The 16,916-nt window shown below is 36.5% G+C and overlaps 1 protein-coding gene across 4 annotated transcripts in view; it reads right to left on the reverse strand.

Moving 5' to 3' along the window:
* Positions 1-16,916, reverse strand: part of RANBP9 (RAN binding protein 9) — a 40,040-nt gene that overhangs the window by 1,220 nt on the left and 21,904 nt on the right. For 2 of the 4 annotated variants that reach the window (XM_026059549.1, XM_026059546.1), the window contains 10 exons: positions 16,127-16,294; positions 12,866-12,888; positions 10,731-10,915; positions 9,831-9,943; positions 8,579-8,687; positions 6,995-7,185; positions 5,256-5,403; positions 3,430-3,551; positions 1,017-1,168; positions 176-287 (listed from right to left, as the gene is read on the reverse strand). In XM_026059549.1, the coding sequence (XP_025915334.1) occupies positions 176-287; positions 1,017-1,168; positions 3,430-3,551; positions 5,256-5,403; positions 6,995-7,185; positions 8,579-8,687; positions 9,831-9,943; positions 10,731-10,915; positions 12,866-12,888; positions 16,127-16,294 (1,323 nt within the window). Of the gene's footprint in view, positions 1-175; positions 288-1,016; positions 1,169-3,429; positions 3,552-5,255; positions 5,404-6,994; positions 7,186-8,578; positions 8,688-9,830; positions 9,944-10,730; positions 10,916-11,294; positions 11,415-12,865; positions 12,889-16,126; positions 16,295-16,916 lie in introns of those variants that run through there. The other 2 variants (XM_026059548.1, XM_026059547.1) reach the window with 2 other exon arrangements.

Genomic DNA, 16,916 nt, shown 5'->3' on the forward strand with positions numbered 1-16,916 from the left:
GGTTACATTATTAACTCCCTCAAAATTCTCATTTTATTCTGCTAACAGACATTGCCATAATATATCACTGTACTTCATTCATCACTCAGCCCAGCAGATAGGGTATAGTGATCAGCAGCACTACATTTCCTGAATGAAAGGCACTTGTACCAAGCATAAAACCATGAGGCCTTACCTAGTATTGCACTATTAAGTACAGAGCATACAGGTTCTCTTTGTATCGGGTCAAGTTGATTTCCAACAGGACTGCTCCAGGGATCTGAATACGCAAGTAAACTGAATGCATCCTATGGAAAGATTATTTTCATTAAATCTCACAGCTGTATTTACTAGCAAAAATTAAGATAATTTTCTTCACCCATTTTGACTCCAAATAATAAAGGTTGTTGTTGGTATCCCTCATCAATACAACGGGATAAAAACCATTACAGCACTTGTTCCATTTCAAGCAAGCGCTATTTTGCCTGACTGGAAATTACACAGACCAATTTAGCAGTGTTAAAGTGGTGGGAGAGAGAACACAACCTGGAAATTGCATCCAGTCAGTCTTTGGTATTCCTTTCCAGTGTAGCCTCCAGTCAAGGTAAACTAGTTTCCGTATCTAACACCTGCCCTTCCCCCCCACACTCCCCTACCCACCCACAAAAGAGCACATTTCAGGCACTGTATCCTCCAATCTCTTATTTTTCTTAGGGGTCATTTATCGTTAGATCTGAAAATGGCATTTTTATATTTATACAAGAGGGCAAGCTACATCATCAGAAGTGAGAGAGACAGAATTGCTAACTTCATCTCTGCTTTTAATTGTTTATACTATGAAAGTTATCTTTATGAATGTGCTACACAGATAAAATGTGAGAAAGCGCTACTCCACTGCTGACTAAAGTACTACTTCTATTGGAAAAGAACCCACAAAAATTAAAGCAAAACAACATTTTAATGCAGCATGCTGTGAAAAGTTTCAGCTTGGCAGGGCATTATTCACCTTAATGACAGAACTGCAAGATTAAGCGTACCTTTAGCATTTTCTTATTCGCTGTGTTTTTGCCACATTCTCTTCTTAGCTGCTCACTCATTGCTTGCAATTCTCTTCCAAAATGGATCATTCTTTCAATAGCTGCTTGACTGCCACCACATAGCTGACGTCTTAACTGACTTGAATCTACTTCTGCAAGAATGATACCATCATCATCACCACTAATAGAGCTGGCAATAACAGTCTATGGAACTAGAGAATCTGCATTCATTTCATTCAAAAGATAGAGGGCTTCTCTGAGTGAAACACGTAGAGCCAGAGATCTTGGCAAAATGTATCACTATACTGCACACTGTTGAATTGTTCCTTAAGTAGTAGTATCTTAAGGGATTTTGTTAATAGCAGAGTCTGTCTACAGATGCTGTTTTTTTGCCATGGCTAATTTTAAATTAACTACACTATAAACTGAGTTTTAAGCGAGAACTGTTCTTGTTTTGTTTTTAAAGAACAGCTGGCTTAAATACACGCCTTTTTAGTTCCCCTAGTACAACCTGGTATACAGGCCAAGCTTCCTGGGGAAGCAGACTCTACTTTTTAGTTCAAGGAGTGCACACAGTTCTAGCTACCTTTTTAATTGTTTGGCATTGCACTTCTAAGGTATGCCAAATCTCAAACTACCAAAATAGGGTAAAAATAAAAAAAACACTTAAACTTCCCAAACTGCCAAGATGGACACTGCTACAAAACCGCCAACAGAAATTCTTCATATATCTGAAGTCCTTCTAAATGATCTAACATACAATTCATACTCAAGTAACCTGCATAAAAAGATTTATCCATTCCTTGCCTTTTTTCCCCCCCCATCAATGGCACTAACTGTTGAAACAGAATTCTGATCTACACTTTAGTTACAAAACCATTCTTCCTTCCCATTTTAGCCTTACTATATAATGATAGATATTGACCGCTATTTCAAACAGGTACTTAAGAATAAAATAGTCATTTTCACTTTTTTCTTAGAAGTAAACATATCACCTCTGAGAAAACTGCCTACATCAAATTACATACAGAGAATATTTCAGAAAGCAAAAATATAATACAAATAATTCTCAAACTGTGGGGTGTAAACAATGTAGTTTGAAGAGCAACATTTGTTTTTACAGAGGTGGAGCACCCATGAGTCTTCAAGCAGTGGTGTTTGTTGCTAGCTGCAGCCCAATCTAGGACATCATTTTCCAAAGGCTGAAAACAACTACTTTGGGGGGGGGGGGGGGAAGGCAACTCTGCGCCCTGTGAGCTGCTTCATGTCTGTCACAGCAAGCCTCTGTGGTAAGGGCTGCAAGAGAGTAAAGAAGTGTTTTGTTTTTTCTGTCACAGAAACGAGGCCTTGTTGTCATCCAGTTTCAGAGCGTAATGCAGAGAAACAGTAGGGGAATCTGAATATCCACCCCTCAGGGCTGTAACAGAATTATACTTGCTTTTGAATAATTATGTAGTATTTACCAGCCAAACTGCATAATCAGCAAGAGTGCACGCCCTCAGAACCATGAAACATTCATAGATATTTGTAAGTACTATTGTATTCTGAAAGTTTACCAGTAATGTTGCCCTGAGTTTCGCGTTTCATTTAAGCTACATAATTGATGCCAGTTTAAAATCAATTTAAAAAGGCAGTTCTGCAAATGCAGAAATGGCTGGGCTGGATTCTTCCATTTTCAGATACCACCAGTAATAACCACCGTTGTCTAAATCTCAGCCTGTGCGCACTTAAGTCATCTGCCTGCCTTCAGCATCACTGGACGGGGCAGCTGGTTAGTGCTGTAATTGACAGAACAGCCTGTATCTTCTTAAGGTGGCTGGCACTCAGAGGGTAATTAAATAAAAACTCATTTGTCACATCAGCAACTATGACTGAATATGAAACAGGTAAAGGAAAACAGGGTTACTTTTTAGAGCAGGACTATGTAGAACAGGGTATTTCTTTGGTGGAAAACAATCTTTTACATGTCAATTCCCAAATCTTTTCCTGAGCATTTAATATTAACACCTACACGATAGTTTGTATTCTTCAATACAAGTGATTTGGAGTTTCAAATCTTATTGCTGCATGCTAAGATGCCATGAGGACTGCAGTGATAAAAGGATGGGGGGAAAAGGGAAAAACAACTTTTAGCCCTAACCTAGGTGTGCTAAACAAGTGGGATGATTTCTTCTCAAAGGTTTTTTCTTAGAAACTCATGGATATTTAAACTAGCATCAGTGACTACTTTCCCCTGTTCTCACACTAACATCAGTCCACCTAAATGAGTGTTATAAGATTTACATACAAAAGCAGCAAGACAAAATTAAGTTTTCAGCTAATATCCCTAATTTTCAAGTTGGGAAGCATTGCAAGTAAAAACATAACCTTGTTGCCATCACTTAATAAAAATGTAAGAAATATCACTGCAGACCCATTTCTGTGTCACAATCTTCCATTTCGTGATCATGTTTAGAACTACCATTTAGGAAGCCATTGGATGAAGTCTCAGCAACCCCATTGGAGTAGTGATCTGTTTCCATGTCTACATCATTGCTGCAAAGAGTAATACACAAGAAAAGTTTCATTCATATTTAAGTACTCAGGATAATCCTTTTTACAACCTCAGCACAGTACTTCATCTTGGCTATCAAAATACTGCTTTTAAATATTACCAAGTTAAATAAAATTTTCAAATGCTGAAATATTAAACACATGTCCACCAGTATTCAAGAATAAGTAGCATAATACTTTCTAAATATACTCCAGGAAGTTCTTACATTGCTATGTATCCGTACACACAAAGAGCTGGACAAAATGCACTGAGAGAATCTCTGCTATTCCTACTTTCATTTTTTGCACATGGTTAAATAAAACAAAGACTACTTCAAGAATATCATATTTAGGTAAACAACTCTTTAGGTATATAACTCTTTCAAAAAGCCTCAGTCTCTTGATAACCCTTTCAGTGGAAAGACAGGGAAAAGGAAGAAAAAACCCAAAGCAAATACTGAGTACACCAAGACACGAAAGAGGTGTTCAGAGACAACTTCAGAGCATACAGCTCCTCAGCGTACTTTACTCACGGCAGAGCACACAAGCACTTTTCGAAAAGGGTGCATTCGGGATGAAAATGCCCGAGTGGCTTTGGAGACTGAGCTTTGCCGACAGTTACAATACATCCTAGCCAATTCTCTCAAGTCAGGAAGAATGACAACCACAAACCTCTTCCCACATCAAAAAGACAGTTTAGAAGTTTCTAGCTTGCTTCTAACACTACTAAAGAATACTCAGTTTCCTTTCAAGAAGGAAACCAAAGGCCTCTCTGACTGGGCAACACTGCAGCAAAGGAATTGTCTTCATCTTGTGAAAAATCCCAAAGTTGCCTGGACACTGCAAAGCTTCTTGGCAGAAGCTTCCCTCCCCTCCCCCCCATCATCACTATCCAACTGAAGTATTTTTCATTATCACCAGTACATCACCACATCCTAATTGCTAATTTTGGAAACAACCCAGCCAAGTACTTACAGATTTCACATCAAATTAGGTTCTGGGGCATCTGTGCAACCTACAGCTTGATAATTATGCCCTGATTAATGTATTTATTTTCATTCTCTGAATTGAAGGGGTTTGTACAAGTGACAGTGATTGGAGTTAAGCAAACAATTCTCATTATATATGAAATGAAAGAGAGCCCACATTTCATGTGCATCTAATTGTGTTTACTCTGCAAATGCTGTCCATTTGTGGCAGTATCTGGATAACTTTTCATTACCCAAACTATTTCCTATCCTATTCAATCAGCACAGGGTAACTCCAAGAATAGCACTCTTTGCTACCCCTTTCCAAAAAAACCAGTGTGCTTTGAACGTACTCAAATTAATCGCAGTGGTTTAAATTAAAATCCCAAGTGCTTAACAGCTAGTTAATCTTCCCCATATGACTTTATAACTGATCATAACTTGCTATAAGCAAAGTAATTTATTTTTGCTTATTGCATTTCTTTAACCAAACAGGAAAAACCAACAACGGTCTATTGAGCTTGAAAAGCTAAAACACAAAACCAAAACACACTACGGCAACTACATAACAAGCTGTGAGAGAAGCAGTACTTCTCATCTCCCCTTGGCCACTTATACTATGTGTTTCAACTCTCCTTGAAAAAGAAAATCACATCCCACTGAAAACTCTTCTCTGCAGTATAAACATGTGGAAAATGCAAGCCTTAAGGTAAGTTAGAAACATCTGAAGCTTATTCACCTGGGATAGCTGTTAACCTGCTGTGATCTTGATACATTAATGTTGTTGAGTTCTGGTACATTCAAGTTGGTGGTCGTGTGTTTACTGTGACAATAAGATTGATGAGCTTTATTTGATATTACTCCATTACTGCAACTACTTTCAAAACCTGAAAAAAAGTTTTTACAATTGTAATTATTTACAAACTGATTTGTAACTACTGATTTGTACAAGTGAAATAAGCATAGTTATCAGTAAAATCTGAAAAAATTGATTCAGTTTTATAATTGATACATCATTCCTGAGAGATCTGAAAATCTTTTCTAGTCCAGTGTAATCTTTAAGAATGGAAGCAGACATTCATCTTACTAATTCTTAATTACCTAACTCTTGATCAATATGCAATAAAATTCAGTGCTGAAAACACTTCACATGTTGCTACACTTAAATATAGCCTCCCCTCTTCCCCATATAATTACTTTAATTGCTAATACTGTGCTTTGCTAAATAAAATTATACCATGCTGTTAAATTACTACGCCTGGCTAATATCTCATCTGACCCTTCTAAAATATAATCAAGAAACTACTGTTTGAAGCAAACATGTAATTCCCAGTTCTATCAAGCCCCAAAGCAGGAGCTTCCTACTATCTTCTAATATAGAGACAGGTCATAGGTAGTGCTTATTAGATAAGCACTTTTTGCCATCTAGGAAATCCCAAACCTCAATTCTAATAATACATTTATCAATTTGTTTATTAAGTGATGCCTCTGTTTAAAAAATTAGAAATTTAGAGATGCTTTCTACAACAAGCCACCTGAAGAAACCAGAGAAAATCTGAGTGGGACAACAGTTAAACACATGAGAACACAGGCAAGAAAGAGGGAGAAAAGTGAAACCGCTGCCTTTCGAGCAGCAACYGGTACGGAGGGAAGCCCCGTATCAGCATCCGTTGGGATTTTAAAATGAAACAGAACTAGAAGTTGATGTCCCCTGATTGCTAACAAAAGAGCCTTGGGTTCAAAGATGGCACAATAAAATACCGCTTTAACGTGCCCAACCTCTTCTCTGCCGTGGCAGAGTAGGCACTGGGACCTTCCGCATTGGCATGGGGCAGCTTTGAACATTTCCTGGCTTGCCAATGAAGCTTTAAGACCAGCTAGACCCTCTCAGAACTGTTTTAACTGTGCAGACTGAAATTTGGCTGCCAACAGAAAGCCCTTTTCTTTCATTTAAATCTACCACCAAGCTCCTGATATTTTCTATACAATATTCTACCTCAGCAGTTCGCAGAATGGTTGAGGTTAGAAGGGTCCTTTACAGACCTGTTCCACCCACTACTCAACAAACACACTAAGAAGCAAACGGTCTACACAACCTATTGGATTTACACCACCTTGCCTGAAGCACAAGTTATTATCAAAAGGACAACAGAAATTCACTTCAGAATCCCCACCACCCATTTCCCAGAAGCAATCATTTCTTAAAACCCAGTAGTAACCTACCTTGCAAATACTTAGTAAAAGCAAGAGCAGACGCAAAAAAGATTTGATTCCATTTATATACTTTTCATTTCCCAAACGACTGAGAATAATATACATTTTAAATCATTAAAACTATTCTTTTGGAGAGCGAATTCAGTCTCAACTCTAAAGTAAAACAAACTGCCTGTCTGCAAGTTTAATATTTGTAACTCTTCCCGATACTCAGAATTATAGACAAAGCTTTACAGATGTGGTATATTCTCCAAATCAACTTACCAGAAAAGTGTGTGCTGCTCCCTTTTCCTGTTGCCAAACTGTGAATATTCATTCCATGGCTGGGGCTCATGCTAGGACTACTAAATGACCGTGGGCTAACAGGGTAACTATCTTGAGATTTTGGACTGTGGCCTCCCAAACACCGCACTTCACTGTCAGTACCATTCACCATCTCTATAAACTGGCGCACCCTAAACAAAAGACAAAGAAGTTAAGCTGATAAACCACTTATGCATTTCAATTTACCAAATGAAAGCAATTATTTTTGCGTTAAATATGCAAAGAGTTTTCTCAACAAAATGCTGGATATCAGTAACCCAATCTTCAACGAGCTTAAGAGTATTTGGCCGAAATATAAAATTGCAAAATTTATGAGGGAGGAGAACAGGAATCTTATCCTTCAAGGACAGATTTCAGCAATAAGCCCTCAGAAAAGTAAACTAAGTTTTCTTGTTTTAACTGTTTTGTTTTATTGGCAGGGGCAAAGTTACTCCTTGAGAAGGATATGAAGTTATGTAGTTCTAAGCCTGTCGTTTCTCTCAAAGTAAATGAGGACATAGTTCAAATGTCTGGAACAGTAAGCATTACAATGATAAAGCTTAACATTAAACATTTGTATTAGAAAAGTTTCAAAAGAAAAGCAAGCTCATATACAAACCTTCCCTTTAGAGGCTGTTCCTCTTTGTCAAATAACTTTACTTTAGATAAGGAAGTTTTATTATGGACTTTGATGAAGCTCAGAAATACTGCTTAACATTTAGATTTGGATAGTCTTAATAAAACAGGCAAAATTTGAAAGACAGGTGGCTATCAAGAAAAAGATAACCTACAGTTGACATTACTGAGTGAAGGCTTTCACCAAAAGGTTCATGTAATAAGGCCTGTGAATTCTGTGATAAGCTTGCAATACTATCATGTGAATTCTGTTCAGCACTTGAATGTGACAGACTTGATCAAATACCTTCAAAGTTACTTACTTAACTGTACATAAAAATTATATTACTTTGTCCTATGTTTGATAACAGTTTGGGGTTTTTTTTTTGCATCTTCAAACTTTACAATATGATACAAAATTCTGGAGCAACAGTGCAGCTGGCACGTAAAAATGCCAGAACGAACTGAAGGAGAATGCTGTGTGCTGGGAAGCCAAGACAACACTTTGGGATTATGGAATTTCCACAATATTAGCCAGAGGTTTCTAATAAAGTGACAAGGAGTGAAATAGCTCATCGTTATATTTAAACTGGTCTGTAAAGTCAGTCATCCAGAGGAATGGACCAGCTTATGTGACAGGACTCAAACTTCTTGAATGTGATAATTATATATGTATCAAAAGTGATTTAAAAACTTAGCTCTGGAGGACAATTCTACATTGAGATGCGAATTATGCTGCAAAACACAGAACCTTGATGACAAAACCTAGTTAAATATGTAGCAAATAAATATAGCAAAGAAAAAGTRAACTAAATACATTTTCTAAAAATGCTGCTTAAGTTTCTGTGAAAGCTTTAAATGAATAACTGTCTAGTCCCAGAAGGTACTGTGTCATCTATAAACACACATCTGTATAATTTGAAGACTCACTTTAATGCAAATAAGAGATTAGGATTTCTTTCTAGTAAACTTGGATACAACTGTTGTGTTGTTTCAATGGCTTCTCCCATTCTTCCTGCTAAAACCAATTTCTGAATTCCTGTTCACCAAAAAACAAATAAGAGATTAGGATTTTTTTCTAGTAAACTTGGATACAGCTGTTATGTTGTTTCAATGGGTTCTCCATTCATCCTGCCAAAACCAATTTCTGAACTTCTGTTCACCAAAACCAACATCAGTTTAAAAGGACATCTCAAGGATTAATACATGTAAGTTAATGATTAAAAGACACTGCAAGCATCAATCAACAGGCTTTTCCCTTTTAGAAAAAAAAAAGCGTAAAGACAGACCACGCTTCCTTATAAAGTGTTCAACAGGAAAATTTTTAAACTGCACTTCACCTACAAATACCTGAAGGACTACTCATTAAATACTGTTATTTATTGCCAGTGTATAACTACTTTGGACTCAAATAGCTCATTTAGAGCTGGATTAAGATTACAGACACTGTTCTGCAATTTATTTCTCATTTTCATACTATTACAAATAAGCACATACCAAACTGCAGTCACCCAAGGATATTCAAATTGCATCCTACTCCCAGAGGTTCAATTCTGACTAAGAAAAACACAATTTAATCTCTGTATGCCACACACACACACACACACACACACACACACGCTTGTGTTTGTGCAGCAGGGACCTAAGTGAACGGAGAAGGTACTGTTTTAATCAGGCTGCCAAACAGCAGTTTTAACTGAACTATTAACATTAGTTTTCCCTCTTGTCTTCCCCCCCCCACACAACTGTAAGCTTGAAAAATTCAAATTTGGTTTAACATATAAAACATTCTCTAAACTCTACCACTTTTCAAAGTTGAGATAAAAGTTTAAACTTTTGTCAAGACTAAATTTTATATTCCTATTTGTGATTGACTATTAGCTCTTACAAACACTAGCCTAGAGACATTAGACACATTTAAGACAGATCCCAGTTCTCCATTCAAGAGAGAGACAACAGATGATTTTCCACATTTCTCTATGTTAAACAAATTCCAAAATTATTAGTGCAGAAGTTCATCTTAACCAGTTGTTCATAAATGTATAGTTTTATGTGAAAGCAATGAATTGTACTATAGAATAATGCTGAAAGGAAATTCTACGATGACGTTTAAGAGAAAGTTTTAGGTTAAATGTGTTCAAGAAGAAAAAAGAAAAGGATGTAATGTGCTTTCCAGCCTTACTTTGTCTATTTTTAATGGAAGCTAATTCTTCTAGCACAGTCTGGTCTGTGGACTTGGCGAATGCCTCTGCTGTTGCACAGTATCCATGGTGAACTAAGTAAGATGACACCATTCTAAAAATAAAGAAAAACAAAATTCAGAAACATTTATTAGCTGCAGGTAAGAAACTGAGGACTTCTTGAATGTAAGACCCCTTTTCTGAATAAAGTGACTGACTGAATTAACAAATTCTATTTGAAATTCAAAAAATTTCTAAACCAGTCAGACAAAAATAGTTAATTAAGAGCCAGTATCTTCTCCAAAATATAGTATAGAAAAGTCAGAAAGTCAACCTATCTTTCTATTTTGACGAATTTATTCATTACCCAAAGGTAGGATCAATTACAATATTACCCGCTAATTTTCTTTATTGCTCATTGCACACGTTGAAGTGAAATTTCTGCACACTAATTTTTTGTTTTCACTGAAGAAATAAAAAATGCAAAGCAAACAAACACCATTTTTCCAAAGGATACAGCAATGTGCCACCAGCCTACCTGGCATGCCAAAGGTTAAGAATGTGAAGGGAAGAGAAATTTCCAGAGCACAAAGTATTAGAACTGCCAGTTTTGAGCATGGCAATTTTTCTAATCTCACCAACCCAAATTAGACAGGCCCAAATCAGAATGATTTACACTCACTGTTACAAATTCTTAAATAAGTAACGCTGTAGATAACTCCAAACCTGTCACGTCAAGGAAACTATTCATACTAGTTTTTAATACTAATTATTTGCACAATCAAGACAATAGATGAAATGTCTTGAAAACCTCTGAACTCATCCAGTATGAACTTTTTATATATATACATATATATATATACACACACACACACACTTCAGAACAGTATACAAACTCTTACTTCTGAATCATTGTTTGCCACTCTCCTTCCCGATCTCCTATTGGAAATCTGTCAATCTGTGCCTGAATTTTGGTTCTCCATTCACGCATATAGTCTTCAATATCAAATACAAATGGATGTTGTCCAAAATTAGCATCCACAACCTCTCCTGGTGTTTGAAGGCCTACTGTAGGGTACAAGTTTGGCTGCAAGAAATTTTTTGGTTAGTTTTTCCTCTTATTCTCAATTCCCATGTTTTTTTCAACTCTGTAATAATATCCCCAATGCTACTAGTGGCGTGTAGAAACAAATACCTCTGGATCATCTGCCCAGTGGTTAAAGGAACTTATACCAACTCAGCAATACAATAACTGATATTTTATTCTCAGTGGTTGAAATCTTTGAAATTAAAAAAAGCCTTACTGATAATTCTCGTTCTAGTCAGAAAATGTAGGTTTTTTTAACTGTGCTAAAGTTTACAACTTGGGTTCAATTTTACAAAATATTAAATACCAATTTTTTTAATGATTTTTAAAGACCTGGATTAAAAGTTTCTTTTTAAAAGAGAACAAAAATTAAACTTACAAAGTGGGCCATTTTCCTTTTGGGGTGAAATACTTAAAACATCGCTGAATTTTAGTGGTAAGAATTGACAGGATAGAGAACTCATTAGCCTCAAAGTCCAAGTGTAGCGCCTAAAAAGAACTGTAACAGTGCATTGAAGTTCTTGTGAATTCCTGGACTTGTATCTAAAAAAAAACTTTAAAGCATTTATTGTTGTCTTAGTTTTACTTTCTGCTTGGAGATTAGGTCTCAGTGCAAATTTAAAATATGCCAAATATGAGAAGAGTAAAATCTGCTTGGTGGGATTAAAGTAACTTTCTTAAATGTGAGTAGCACCTGAGCAATGGCAATGCAACTGATTTTTTTTTTTTTTAAATCTACATCAGATTTACACTGCAATCAAAGGGTAGTTCTGTAGATAAGCATACTATTAACATATAGTATGCTTAACTACAACATATTAGCATATAACATATGCTAACTGAATTTCAGCCATCAATAAATTACAAACATGCAGGTCACTAGGAACACAGAATCCCGGTGAAGCTAAAGAAGAGGTTGTTAAAGCCATACCAAAGCCTATTTTGCCTGTCTGCCTCTCTTTTGTTTAAAAAACAAAAAAAACCCAACACCTTTCTCATGGTGTTATCTAGACTAAGCAATGCAGCATGAGAGTCAGATCTTTTAATGAGATGAAAACAATCAATGATAATGAGAAGGAGTCCAGTTCCAAATTTCAGATTAAAATGTCAAAGTCTGTCTGTACTGGTACTAGCAAGGCCCCTGCCAGCATCCCTCCAGTGCAGGAGCAGCAGGAAGCGCCCAGCCCTGCGGCAGGGCAGAGGGGCGCCCCAGGTTGTTGACTTCATGTTTCCTTAATCTCTGTCCCCATCTCCTGCAGCCACAGCAAACAGTAGCTGGCCAGATGGAACTGCGTCACACACTGCACCCTAACCCGATTAAATCTGAAGTGAAGTGGATGAGAAAAAGCAAAGGAAGTGCAGCATCATGCCTGTACCAGTAGCATAGAGGACACATTTATAATGATTTAATGAAAGTACAATTGAATCGACCAAAAAGATAAAAGACTTCAAGGTGTCTATGGCCTTCTTAAAAAAAAAAAAAATTAACATGTTTCATATTATGGAGTGAATAGAATAAAAAAAGATTTTGAAACCTAGGCATCAAGCATGAATTAAACTGACCAATGTCTTAAGTAGCCAGCTTTTCTGCATATGATATATAGTTCTATATATATGCATGATGCTGGTGCTTTAACCTTGTATGTAAGGCCTGCATCTGCCAGAGTATGTGATAATTAATTGTATATATTATTTTCTGGAAAACTTCAACTAGAATTGCCTGAATACAAATCTGAACAGGAATACCCCCCCACACACCCCTGCATGAGGATTGGTGTAAAAACAAAAAAACTTTTTGCTTCAATTAACAAATCATCACTGAAATAATGATGAGAAATATCTGATATTAAATGGATTAAGATTATCATTTCCAAGAAGCACAAGATAAATGTGAAACACTGGTTTATAATACACATTATTATCAGCTACTTGAAAATGCACTTATCTTACCGGTAAGTCTGTGAAAGCGATGCCTGTAATGAAGATAAAATTAAGATTAGTTTCCATATGTCTGGATTCTAGCCTGATTTTCTTAAGTATATCATTATCTGTTCAGGAAACTCCCCCAAACACTCATAAATAAGTATTTAAGTGTGGTGATATCCATGATGCTTGGGCACAACTGATGTTCTTGAGTAAAACACGGCTACATTTGACAAAAGAAAAAAAAATAATTTGAAAGCACTCAAATATTTTCAAAGTAGGGCAAAAAATTTAAATGTATCATACAGATATGCAGATTAAAAAGTTTAAAAATTCTGGCTACAGATTAAAATTTACATGGTAAGTAAAAATATCGGAAGATATTTTTTCACTTGCTTATCTGAATATTGAGACAGGGGTCAGTGGTGTCTTTTCTTGTACTCTTAGTCTTCTTCCTAAGTAGTCATTATCTTTACATGGGTAGCACATATCTGTAATACTCCAAACCAGTCTGGTAACTGATGCACTCTAATCCACACGAGAGTGTTTTGGTCTTTGAACAAGACAGCTTCATATCCTGTTACATAATCACAAGTATCCATCCACCCATAAATCCAAGCCGGTGATTTTGCTGTCTCAGGATTAAAGAAAAAATTGACCTCTACATATTTCAGGAACTTCAAGCAATTTAGAAAAAGCAGCTTTCAGTTATAAATAAATATGAGGAAGTCTACTTCTGACAGCCAAATAGTAACAGTATTTCACAATTTCCTTCAATGTTGCATATATTCCTTCAATTTTACTTGTGCGTTATGATTCAAATCTAATTTTCCCTTCAAGCTTGTATTTGTTTTATATCATTGCCCTTTCAAATTTAAGATTAAAACAAAGCTTTTAACCTTCTGTCCTAAATTCCACCCCTGCTTTCCATCTCCATTCTTCATCAAGATCTCAAATCTCAAGAATATCTGGATTCCTAACTCACATCTTTGCTATCAAAGAATGATGAATATAGTAAATCTTGCTGTTTCTTCCAAACTCATCCCAATTTTATCATTTTACTTATTACCTATTCACACCCTGATTTTTTTGTAAGCTATCACCACTTTGGCTGGCACATTTTGACATCCAACTCATCCTTGTCCAAAACGACCATGGCAGTTGGTAGGATGGATAAATGATGACCAAGCGGCCATTTCCATGACCTTAAACAAACAGTTACTGTACATTGTAAGTTATCTGGGCCACAACTCTTGGCTGTTTTGGTTTTTTTGTTTTTTGTTTTTTCCTTTTTTGTTTTCCTCTCAACGCAGGATTTCACATTTGCCCAAATAACTGCATGCACTTAGCACTTTCTGTAGTGTCAAATCCTGGGCTGACTCAGAGATACCCAGTACTCTGGCTACATCTATGGCCCAGAAGAGAAACCTCAATGTCCTCCAAGTCATGATTTTATGGGAATTTTGGACAAGTAGTAGCAACAACAACTCAGCAAGATAGCCAGAATTTTTATTTTTATTTTTCCTAAACACAGAGGCAAAGCTCACGTCAGAAAATCAAGTTAGCAAAGTCGACCAAAGCAAAATAGCTGTCGGGCTTCCTTCTAAAATTCTGAAATGTTTGTCAGGCTGTCTCTATGACAGATACCATTTTATTGGCCTCTCTTCAACTATGCCATTCAGCTCTCCTTTTAAACACATTTTAATCATGTGTTATTTCACAGTTGGCCTAATCCAGTCTACTTGAAGACTTCCAGTGAGAGAGGAGGCTCTGTTCCTTCCCACTTAGCTCTTCCATGCACATGACCCCAACAACAGTCAGAAAACCAAGGTCTTTTTGGCTGACCAACAATCTGATCCAACTTACCTAGCCCCAAAAACAGAAGAAGCCAGACTACCATTCTCAGCTTTAACCCACCAGTTAAAGACTTTGGCAAACAAGACATGAACCTGTATCTTCTATTTTGATATATCCCTCGAAATAGGGCCCATAGAAAAGACAGTATGTGGTTAAAGTGCCCCACTGCCCTAGGTGTTAAGGTTTTAAGTCCAGATACACAGACCCATTCAGTTGACAAGAACATTAAATCACATGACACGATCACAGAACGATTTAGTTGGAAGGAACCTCTGGAGACATCTAAGCCCTGTTCTAAGGAAGAGACTGCACAACTCCAAAGTTAGATCAGTTTGCTCTGGGCCTGAGCAAACCAAGTCCTGTTCTGAGAGACAAGGAGAAGAATTTAAACCACATCATTCCCTTACAACTTACCAAACTGCCCTCATGTTTGGAAGTGGTAGAAAACAGAACACTGACTTTAAGACTCCATATCTCAATAACATCTTATTTCATTTCAAGCTAGACCCTCTTTTCCGTACTGCATTCCCCTGTCCTCCATGTCATTACCCATGACAAAAGCCTTTTTCTTCTTTCTGAGCCTTATCCCTTGAAACTTCCTACTCCTCTCAATGCACTTCTAAGATCTATTCACAGAGTCCCAAGCCCTTGCCTTATCCTTAATCCAGGAAATAGACATTCTTTTCTTACAACATATACCTTTGCTGATTAAATTGCATGCAGTTACTCAATTATCACATAGAGTGCATCAAAAACTACACCCCCATAATCTTCAAACTCAAAATTGTCTTGCAATGTTGCATAATGCTAAAATTTATCACAGAGATTTAATGGACTTAATTTTAGGACAACTTGTATAATTCATGGCTTTATCTCAACTATGCATGGCTCCAGACTGGGAATACAAAAGACTCTTCCTCAACAGATGTTCAAAATAATGCCCATTTCATTTAAAGGTTTTAGTGGAAACTATGTGGTCCCCATATAGCAGCACCAAATTTTAAAATTATCCTCATTCTCTTTGGTCCAGAGGACAGACTGGCAGTCTTGTTCTAAACTGGTAGCATATGTAATTACAAATTAGAACAAATGAGGAGGTTTGGGCTTAATTGACACAACTTCGGATGAGAATTACTGTACATTATAAGCATCAAATATTAGCCCCTTTAGTAGCCCTGAGTTCATAAATTCAGATCCAATGGAATAAGATGCCATGGCGAATTCTTCCAAATTCATAAGGAAAATTAGTGCAAATGGCACATAAGGAATTATTCTTCCCAATTCTGTAATTAATCCATAGATTTTGAGACTATTAAAAGAACTATTCAAATACTTAGTTCCTAACAGGAAGAGAGTTTCCGACTTAAAATTCACAGAAAGCATCAGATTTACAGACAAAATGTTAACATTAATGATAGTGTTTCTCCATACCCAAGCTGTGTCCATTCTTTGTGTAGAAGCAGGTATTATTGATAAGGTTGACACAACAACCAATGACATCACCCGTAGTAAATGTTGGGCCGTAGGGTTGTCCAGTTCCAGAGGAACAGAATGAATGTCCATCATCTCCATGGTAACCATATGAATGTTTATCCCAACCTAGAGAACAAAGCATTCAAAATGTATTCATTTCTTTTAATTTAATGAAAAGACTATGCAAAGTTAGTATATTCCAATCCAAGTTAATAAGGTTAATTACTATGCTCAGCTTTCTGATTTCTAAAATTTCTTAACAAACCTGTTTCATTAAAAAAAGACCACTTCTCTTATCAAAATGGCTGAACATGTAGTTCCATTTGTAGTACCCAACAGATAACACAAAGTCAGAAAAAAAATATATTTTTCTCTTTAAGCAAACATGCAAAATTATCAACACTGAAAATATGATCAGCTACAATGTTCAAATTTGAAAAGCTATTTGCAGATCTGACATGGCCCAATAAAGCAGTGAAGATTCCTCTTGTTCTCCCTTTCATCTTGCAAGACTATTGCAGCCATATGTCATAATCAAATTCTTTCTGGCTAAAACCCAAACATGTATCTCTGGGGAAACGCACTTCTCCTGATTATTCCTAATGACTGTTCAGCAGCAAGCAGCACTCTTCATAATAGCTCAGTCTCCAGACTACAATATCACTAGCTTTGCTGTCTCAAAAAATGAAAAAGCTAAAAGGAAAAACAAAACAAAACAAAACCCCCCAAAACAGGTGAAAGTCACAGC

This window comes from Apteryx rowi, unplaced genomic scaffold (genome assembly GCF_003343035.1).
Source record: "Apteryx rowi isolate R43461 unplaced genomic scaffold, aptRow1 scaffold_159, whole genome shotgun sequence".
NCBI classification, from domain to species: Eukaryota; Metazoa; Chordata; class Aves; order Apterygiformes; family Apterygidae; genus Apteryx; species Apteryx rowi.